General features: G+C 44.8%; 1 protein-coding gene across 1 annotated transcript in view; it reads right to left on the bottom strand.

Annotated features, from left to right (window-relative positions):
- Positions 1 to 8,119: 8,119 nt before the first annotated feature.
- The window catches only part of LOC119407050 (uncharacterized), a 5,418-nt gene continuing 3,454 nt past the window's right edge, over positions 8,120 to 10,083 (bottom strand). Inside the window, exons 2-4 of the mRNA XM_037673887.2 lie at positions 9,236 to 9,407; positions 8,907 to 8,989; positions 8,120 to 8,542 (exon numbers count right to left, since the gene is read on the bottom strand). Of these exons, the coding sequence (XP_037529815.2) occupies positions 8,151 to 8,542; positions 8,907 to 8,989; positions 9,236 to 9,407 (647 nt within the window). The 3' untranslated portion in view covers positions 8,120 to 8,150. The remainder of the gene's footprint in view (positions 8,543 to 8,906; positions 8,990 to 9,235; positions 9,408 to 10,083) is intronic.

Here is a 10,083-nt window from a genome sequence, read left to right as displayed (position 1 = left end):
AATGCAAACTCAATTTCGCTATTTTACTATATCGTAAGCAGAATTTTTGTTACGGTGTCATCTAAGCACGCTCAAATTATTCTACTTTTGTCTTCATCATCGCCTTTACATAACAGTAAACTCACATGGAGTTTATATGTGGGAATAGTAGCAATGACGCAGGTAGTTAAAAAATAAAAATAAAGCAGAGAACGAATTTAGGAACAGGTTACAAAAGATATATTACAGTAAACAAGCGAGCAAAAACTATGCAGAAGCCCAGGTAATGCAGACGGAGGACAGCAAAGAGAGCACTGTGCTAACGGTCAAATTATCATTAAAGGATTTCTTGGATAATTCAGCAGGAAGTACAAAGAAAGAGCGCGCCAAAATATCTTCTGTTTCGTAAATGCTCGTCTCCTTCTACTGTATCCAGCATCGGCAACAGATTTGCGACGTTTGTTGTTACCTGATTTTTATATAAATGAATCTCGTCGTACGTAAGTGAAGCTTACATCCACGATATATCACTAATCGCTGATGTGTGAAACCAGCGAGACGCAAAGCAACCCCATTCTTGCATTCCTGAGACTGGAAACGAAGCACAACGTGAGAAAAACTTCGATAACGACACTATCGATAACAATAATGACACATCATAATTTGAGCGGAAGGCGCCGCACGCAATGGAGTACGCAACACAGTGCCGTGACTACGAACAAATGTCATAACACTGACACAACTACAAAGAAAGTAAACATCGAGAAAACAAAAGGCCGGATGCGCGTAGACTTTCGCGCGCTAGTTTTTGTCGAGATGGCCCGAGTGCCATCACGTGACACTGCTCCACCAATGGGGACGCGTAGACCTAATAGCGTGTGCTCGCTGAAGCACTCTGGCGGAAAAAATAAAAGAATGTCACTGTCGCCTAGTTTTATTCTGGTAGCTTAGTGGTAGCAGTATCAGCTTGAGAAGCGGAGTTCAGCCATGTTTATCGTTTCGCTCGGGGGTGTTTCTATAGAAGTATCTTGTATCTTAAGATACACGATACATTATTGAATGTATCGGAAATACAGATACAGATACTCGTTTTGCGGGACGTATCGCGATACAAATACAAGATACCCAAAGAGTATCTAAGATAGTATCTAAGATACATGTATCTTCGATACTGCCCAGCACTGTATATCGCCTATATGAATGGCACCATGCTTTAAAAAAAACACAATATTTCCACATGTAGTTCTCTCACTGCGGAATGATTGGCGCGTACTATTCACAATGCCAGCTGCAATAATTGCCTTAGGGCAGCGTATATAGGTATTAGTACAATGTTTGCCCCTTCAGTTTTTATTAAGAAGTTTTAAACTCAAGGTCATAAAAAAGAATGCCGTTCACGGTTTCAGTCGCTCGCAACACATATTTACACTGATCTTTCACAGCAAGAGCTTTCCCCCATACATGACTGGGTGTCACGACCGTGTGACATTGCATTCGTTGATCTGGTCAGGACCATTTATCCTGGTGCATAATAATACTCCACAGGTAAGCCTTGTGCATTTCCTGGATATTTATTTGTGTAATGATCTAGAAAGATACAAGCATCCTGAATCTGACAGGCCTCTGTGGCGAAAGCCACCAGAGACCCTTCAGCCTAAACTCTGAAGCTGGAAGGTTAGCCACTCATTAATACCTGAAATTACTTTCAGGCGCTATGAATCGCGCGCTGCTTCGAGCGCTGCCGCAGCTTCGAAGACCCGGAAAAGTAAACATTTTTGTTGTTCAAGCGTACGACTTCAATTATTGTGCCAGCTGAATCCGAAAGAGATTCGTGGCCTTGGCACGGAACAGAAACTGGAAAACTATGCGAACGAGCAGTTCAATCTGGGTATATTGTTTCTTTCTTCATTCGAAATACTCTACACAATCAATTCCGCACTGCGGCACAGAGGGTGGTCTGTCTGTAGTGTGCATTTGCCATGGCCATTTATGACCATTTTCTCGACACAAGCGACGGCGATCGAGACACTGTGGTGCGGCGGAATTCCAATCAAACTTGCGCCATCGCGCAACTGCAATCTCCGCCACCACATCCCGAAATACCATTACCGAAACCCGGGCCTCCGGTCCGGCTTCTATAGAATTGTACACACGCAAGTCTTGGCGTTGTCCGAAAGGAAGGTGGAGTCATTAGGTGTAGCCTGTGCCTTGACCAGTAAAGATATTACCGCATCGTCACGCACGGATTACCAACAGCCGAGAGGAAATAGAATTACTACCATAGGCGGCCTTCATTCCTAGAATTGCCACGGCAGTTGCGTTCATATCACCGAAAGGTGTTTACTCTATACAGCCTGCCTAACGCGCAGCTTCTCTCTGTGATCCGCCTTTAACGTTTTCTTACTGTTGTTGCAGTTTGCTTTGTGAAATGCATCGATAAACTTTTTTAGAAGTAATTTTCGCCCCTCAAACTTACTAGAGTTGCGCGTACCTGAACGTTATTCCTCGGAGCGTGTCGGTTTCACGAGTGCAAGCGCGTTTCCTAGCGCTGCACTTAATTAGCAGGAATACCAACTTGCCGCTCGTTCTTCTTAGCGCACCCGGTTTTATCGCAGAAAGTAACTAAGGACTGACACAGAGGAGTTAGCGTTGTTTGTTGTAGCTACAGGAACACGGGCTATCTATGCTCTATCGACGGCGAACACATAAACTAGATTATTTGTGGTGGAACACTGCATAAAGTAGGCGCGTTGACCATCTAGCCGTTATTGAATGACGAGTTCTGGCACTGTAGTGGAGACCGCGATAACGTTTTTGCGCGCAGGGACTGCGGTACAACACAAGTCGAGAGTCCCTAATTCGGTGAGATTGTAATGCTAAGGTATAAAGTTTCGCAGTGGTATAAAACTTCCTTGCTCTTCAACTTCAAATATGAGATTGAGCCCCTAATATTCGAAGAAAAACGGTAACCACTCGCACCGCCGTGAGCAATTTGCCTAGGGAAGAGATCCTCTACGCAGTTTCGAAGATTTAAACCGGGGATTACAGAATGCGCTATAAGTTATGCGCGTTGAACGATGTATACGCCACGGGGATTTTGGAGTATCCGCGTGATTGAGTATGGAGATCGAAGTCATAGTTTGTAACGACGTAGCTTTCGCCACAACGACCTTCTTTTTAAGCACTTTTTATTGCAAATAGCATTGGCGTAGTTTACGAAGGCCAATATGCTTCATGCAAATATTCTCACTTCTTTTTTTTTAATATATCTTTTCCTTGCTGAAAGACTCACTTACCCAATCGCAATTGCAAACTATTTAGGACAACACCAAAGCGGAGCTCACGTTTACATATAACTACATTTCAAACATTAATCCTACGGAATGCTTGCACACAGGAAAGCTTTTTTTACGTATTGAGCAACAGTCACATATGATTATGGTAGTAGCCACCGGTAGACAAAACAGCTTTCTTTACTTATTTCGTCGCAATGGAGCACGCAATGTAGTATTTTTTAAATGCGAAGCATTTCTAAGAGAACTTCTGTGACTTTGAGCGTATCTATCTATCTATCTATCTATCTATCTATCTATCTATCTATCTATCTATCTATCTATCTATCTATCTATCTATCTATCTATCTATCTATCTATCTATCTATCTATCTATCTATCTATCTATCTATCTATCTATCTATCTATCCATCTATCTATCTGTCTATCTATCTATCTATCTATCTAGCCGGCTACGACTTTGTGCTCTCCTGCTCGTGTCGTTAATAGAATGTACACCAATATTGGTATGGCATAACATGACTGTATGACGAACATGAATGACGAGTCATAACATGAAAATCCTGATATGCATGTCATGAACGACATGATATACATGCAACAGTCTTGGTGCTCTGACGGCCGTTTTGTTAACTTGATATGTACCAAAATTGATACGGCGTGACAAGAGTGTACGACGAACATAACTGACAGGTCCTAACGAGCAAATCATGACACGCATGTCATGTACAGCACGTTATACATGCCACGCTCATGGTGCGCTCGCGGCCGTTTCGCTAGCTTGATGTATACCAACATTGGTACTGCGCGACGTTACTGTGTAACGAACGTAAATAACATAAGTTAACATGAAAATCATGACACGCATTTCATGTACAACATGACCTACGTGCCACGCTCATGATGCGCTGGCGGCCGTTTCGATAGCGTGATATATACCAAAAATTGATATCTTGCGACATGACTGTATGACGAACATAAGTAGCACGAGTTAACATGAAACCATGACAGCCCCGCTACGGTGGTCTAGTGGTTATGGCACTCGACTGCTGACCCGAAAGTCGCGAGAGCGAATCCCGGCTGCGGCGGCTGCATTTTCGATGGAGGCGAAAATGTTTGAGGCCTGTGTACTTAGATTTAGGTGCACGTTAAAGAACCCCAGGTGGTCGAAATTTCCGGAGCCCTCCACTACGGCGTCTCTCATAATCATATCGTGGTTTTGGGACGTTAAACCCCAGATATTATTATTAAAACGATGACACGCATGTCATGTACAACATGACTTATGTGCCCCGCTCATGGTGCGCTGGGGGCCGTTTTGCTGGCTTGATCTACCCCGAAATCGGTGTTGCGCGATGTGACTGTATGACGAGCATAATTAACATGACAACATGAAAATCACGAGAGCATGTCATGTACAGCATGACTTACGTGCCGCGCTCATGGTGCGCTGGCGGCCGTTTCGCTAGCTTGGTCTACCCCGAAATTGGTATTGCGCGACGTTACTGTGTAACGAAAATAAATATCATGAGTGGCACGGATTTTCCTCAATGACAGACAATACGATGCATGCAGCTCTTTACTGGCTGCTTCGCATTACATCGATTCCCACAATGCGTGGGATCTGGCGGCTTTTTAAGCACTTTGAAATTCCGGGAAGTTTTCACTGCCTCGCATACTCACAAAGAAATTATCTAAAAAAAGATAACAGAAGCTTAAACTCGTCATGCCCATCAGCAAAACATTCTTTGAGTTCTATGGTTGGTTGTGAAAACAAAAACAACAATCATAATATCGGAACGTTCAATTATAGACTAAATTACATCACCGATTGCGCACAATAGAATAGCCTGCCTCTCGAAAATTTCTACACGGTTGCCTAAAAACATGAAAAAATAGAATGTAAGGACTGACCCTGTAGTCAGAAGGTACAGTCGAGCGCGATTTGAAGGTTATCGCGCGAGCATCAGCCAGGAACTACAGCAGCGCCACGGCCCAGAACCCTATATCGAGGAGAAGGAGGTATCAGGCAAGCTTCACTCGCACTTTTTGCTGTTCCTTAAGGTGCGATCGCTCCCATCTGAGGAAGGCACATTTTCATTTATTCTTTTTTCTTATGACGACGCGACATATTTTGTTCAACTTAAAGTCGTTCAAATGACGCAGTGCCAAGCATCGGCTTTACAATCTTTCCCATCAATTACGTGATCGTCCGCAGAGGTAAGAGCCAACGAAGCACACGCTTGATCGCAGCGAATGGAAAGCGTAAAATAGAGAGAAAGGGTGAAGAGTCCGTCGTAGGGGTGATCGTTGTAGCATGTAACAGCCAACGAGGGAGAGAAGAATGTTAAATTTTGATTTTCACTGTTCCGAAACGCGCCGCTAAGTCCCTAGGACGCTAGGCCGGTCGACACTCGCGGGATAACCTTCAAATCGTGCTCTACTGTGCCGCCTTTCACCCGCGAACTATTAGGTTCCTGCCGAGAAGCTCCCCGCATGCGCTGCGCTGAGCCGAGCGGGCTAAAAATGCTGCGGGCGTGCCATCAGCTATGGCATTGCGCTGCGGAGAACGAGGGCGAGGTTGTGAATTCTCGGCTACGACGGTCAAAATTGCTGAGGGCGAAGTACAAGCACGCTCCTCCAAGGTAAATGTAAATGGTAGCGAAGCTTCCATAGAAGCCCATACGTTCAGAAAATGGCTGCTCATCAGCTGCTCATGGGGCTTAGCGCCATCTGTGTGAGGAGGGAACACTTCCGGCGGAAAAAAAATAAAGCGGATGTGACGCAATATCCGGTAAAAACGTGACGTCATTTTGTTGGCCCTAGCGCGAAATTTGACCTCAAAATATTCTTCTTAGGCCCCTGATCGCTAAGGACTCGCGCTACGGCGAGCCGGCAAGCCCTTGGCGAATGCGCTTGAAGCCAACGCTAGCTAAACTAATATCGACCCGTGACTAAAAAGCGGTGTTTAAGAGTACCGTCCTGCAATTCGCCTTGGTTTTACCAGGAAACTTTATTCTTTGAGCTTTTATTCTGCGTTCGTGTCATCTTCCACAGCGTGAATAAAGTAGGCAACAGCGTACCTCTCATGTTTGCAGCGTTGCTTACTTGCTTCGCACATGCGCAGGGGACTTAAAGAGCGCATTGCATGTGTGCTTCAGTTCTAACGAGAAGAAATGACGCCTGGTCACGCCAATATAATGATATTTCAGTTTTTTTCAATGGTAACAATAACGCCATTACACACCCTAACAATGAGCAAGAAATGTCATAATAAGTGCAAAAAGTGCGTAGACTACGTGCACTATGTTTTGCCTTTTGTTCCGATAAATTACCTTACGTGCAGCATATCAAGACATGCGAATTGTAGTGATTGTAGCGCGACAGACAACTTAGCGATCTGCTCACTGATAACAGGAAATATAGTAGGCACCGCGCGTTCACGAAGGAAACCGGGCAAGGAATACTGATCCATGAAAATCCAGCTAGCAGAATACTCCGTACCGTTGCCCCGGTGTCTTATCTAGAAGAGACGGCTCGCCAGGTGTGCGGCTCGCCAGGCTATTGCATCCTTGGAACAACACATTGTTTTCGCGAGTGCCGAGGAAAGCGTTCGGCATGAAATGTTAGCCGCCTCGTGCTGTTGTCCGTTGAACACCGTAGCCAATACGTTCACCAACGATGAAACGCACTTCGCAACTTCGCGCACACCAAAATCAAATTCTCACCACATCAATTCACAGAACGCATGCAAGTGCGAAACACCAGAACACCTGAGGGGGCGTGTCGTCGCAGACGAACTTACGAACGCGCCTTTCCATGCACTGCAAGGGCTGCCCTGAATGACAATGACGTGCGCCTCTCTTCAGGGGGTGCTAAGAAAAAGGTTTTTCGTAAGAATTAAACACTGTCGTACATTCTTGGCACAGTGCACCTACATAATATTGTTCGGGAAATAAATGTAATTTGTAAAACATAAACATTGCTTTACGTTTGAATAAAACTTAGTTTTTCGCTATTAGTGTTTGTTCCCTCCAAACATAGTCGCGCTTCAATCGCAGCACCCATAATTCGCCTTGCTGGTGTCGTTGGCAATAGGTTCTGAACCGTTTTTCGCCCGAAGCTTCGCGACCTATTTGAATCGACCTTGGCTCCTCTGCTTAGATTTTTAAAATATTTTCAAAGTGAACGTTAAAGAACCCCACGTGTTAAAATTTTAATCGGAGCCCCCCACTACGGTGTCCCTCATAATCCCACGGTTGTTTCAGGCCGTAATCTACCCAACAACATGCTTTTAATTTGATGAAAATCAAGCCAGTGTTATTTCATCTTTCTGTGGGTACGGACTAAGGCCCCCTCCACATTATATCCAGATAACGCGTCCGGTGCTCTATTGCATTTCATCAAGCGTATTGTCGAAAATGCGTTTGGTAGTTTAACAGCAAATAGGCGAGCGCTCTTGAACTCGCTAAACCTCAAGTCGTGCCGAGTCAAATTTGTTGTGCTTGCGTGATTTTCGCTGCACATCTGTGTGGGAAATGAAACAACGTATGTCCCCAAGGTTTGGGGATGCCACTGATAGACACGGCAATATAATCCTAGGGGAGCGGCAGAAAGAAGCAAGCGAAAGCCGCGTACTCAATTTAGGGAACATCTCATGCAAGAACTTCAGCGAGAGTGCTGGCATCACGCATAACATTGCTCCTTAATGACTTATAAGTGTGCATGTTGTTTTAATGCGGTTGTCCCGGTTGTCCCGGAGGTAAGACACCTGCAGTTATAACAAAGAAAAAATACATTTTATTTTCATTGTGCGCGCTGTTCTCTATGAATCTATGGTGAAAAGGACACTTCGAGAAGAGCTTCACAAAAGACTTTTCACTCCGCACCTTCATATCGCTCCAGTGTTTGCAAAAGCTCTATCATGAGTGCAGTGCGTCTAAGTTTAGGACACAAGCTAATTTTTTTACCCACGATCTGTCCAAAAAGTGTGCACTCATCGTCACATGTATTGATCTGTTGGTCAACCTTCTCGATTTCCATATCAACCAGGCTTTTTTTCTTTGGTGAGGCACGCTTCTTCGATGGCGATATGGATGAATTTGCAGTCAGTGCAGCATCCTGGCTGGACACCCACGACACAACATCGAATGGAATAGAGCTGGAATGCAAATGCACTCCATCATCCACCACAATGCTGGAGGGTTCTTGGAGCAACGTGTTGTTGGATTCTGATGCGGCATATTGTGCTTCCATCTCCTGCGACAAGTCTGCACAAATACAAAGCGAAACTTTGAGCTGTATTCCCACTGCCGTCTCCACTTAATATAAATTTGCAATTCAGAACGGTGGAATGTGCACTATATCGGTCATTAATTCGTGAAACGTTCCAGGCAACAATCCAGTAATGTGGCAATACCACTTAGGATCCTTTAGTTGGGTGTTGTATTGAGAACAATTTAAAGACAAGCATGCATGGCGTGAACATTCTTCAGTAGTTCATAGTTGCGCAGGCGGGGTGGCCTTTTGTTCCACTAACTGTTACCTCTGCACGACTTAACGTTTAATAACTGCTCAGCTTGTACTTATTACGGAAATTATAGTGCATTCGAATCTGCCTGTTTCATACCATACCGTCGTTTTCATCGTAGGTTCCCAGGACAATTGACGATGTAGGGCTCTTTTCAGATGCACATGTTTTGGTGTTGCTTATTGTGCTGCAGGCAAACAAAAAGTATGGCTGTCACTGTGATATCTGCAAGGCATCCAGACAAGATAATTGAAAACGACAACACAGACTGCTCTTCGCCTCTGGTTTCACGTGAAGGAGCGTGCACAGAAATCTCGTATCGAACATCGATGGTCGAGAAGCATTAGAAGCACGCAATAAATAGTTCTGTTCTCAGCGCCACTGAATGGGAGAGATAAAAACAAGCAGCATCCGCGAAGTCATCTAAGCTCACCTTCCGACCTTAGCTTCATCCTTTAGAAACATTAGTGATCGAAAATATGGCCAGCGCATTTCCTTGCAGTCATCTGCCTCTGAGCCGCTCGGACATCGAGCCTTCCAAGCTCTGTGCTTTCTTGTGAATGTGTCCCTCAGTCCTTTCCATCGTGCCTGGGGAGTTGAGCAGCCTGCATATTAGAAATTCACGAACGAAAAAAGGGAGTCAGATGTACTTTCCGCTTGTCCTTTACCACCGAGATAATAATGTCCGCGCACTACTTCCAAATATTTTGTCGAGCAGGAACAGCAAGAAGTGTCACAGGGTGTTCTGCGTACATGCACGCTTATCTCCTGCATTTCATAGAAGGACGGAAAGTCGAGACCATTGGTCCTGATTCACCTGATTCACCGTCCAGATTCACCTTGAGCGTGCGAACACGAACACAACCGAAAAGGCGCACGGCGGTGAAATAGTAAGTAGACAAATACCTATCTGCGCATTCGCAGGTAGGGATCGCCAACTGTCACGCAGATCACACGAGTACGCACGCGAAAAATATACGTATACAGGTATTTCATTTCTTCTTTATGCGAGTTAATCGACGACTGGAGCACGCATGCGCTTCTACTGCTATTGATAAGCCAGGCCTCAATAGTTATACGCGTTTCTTAGTTCCTACGCCTGTATAAAAGTGCGCAATCATCAAATTTCAGACTACATGCGCATTTTCGACAACGTGAAGATAGGCAGATGACGCGCCACCAGTCAGACTATGAAACTAAAGCCATCTATAGTTAGGCGTTGCTCTTTCGACCTTCTGCTAACATATAATCTTGATGAGATAGTCCTAACGCCATGAAGGC

This window comes from Rhipicephalus sanguineus, chromosome 10 (assembly GCF_013339695.2).
Source record: "Rhipicephalus sanguineus isolate Rsan-2018 chromosome 10, BIME_Rsan_1.4, whole genome shotgun sequence".
In the NCBI taxonomy this organism is placed as follows: Eukaryota; Metazoa; Arthropoda; class Arachnida; order Ixodida; family Ixodidae; genus Rhipicephalus; species Rhipicephalus sanguineus.
The sequence above is the reverse complement of the archived record's forward strand: the minus strand, read 5'-3'. Positions and strand labels throughout refer to the sequence as shown.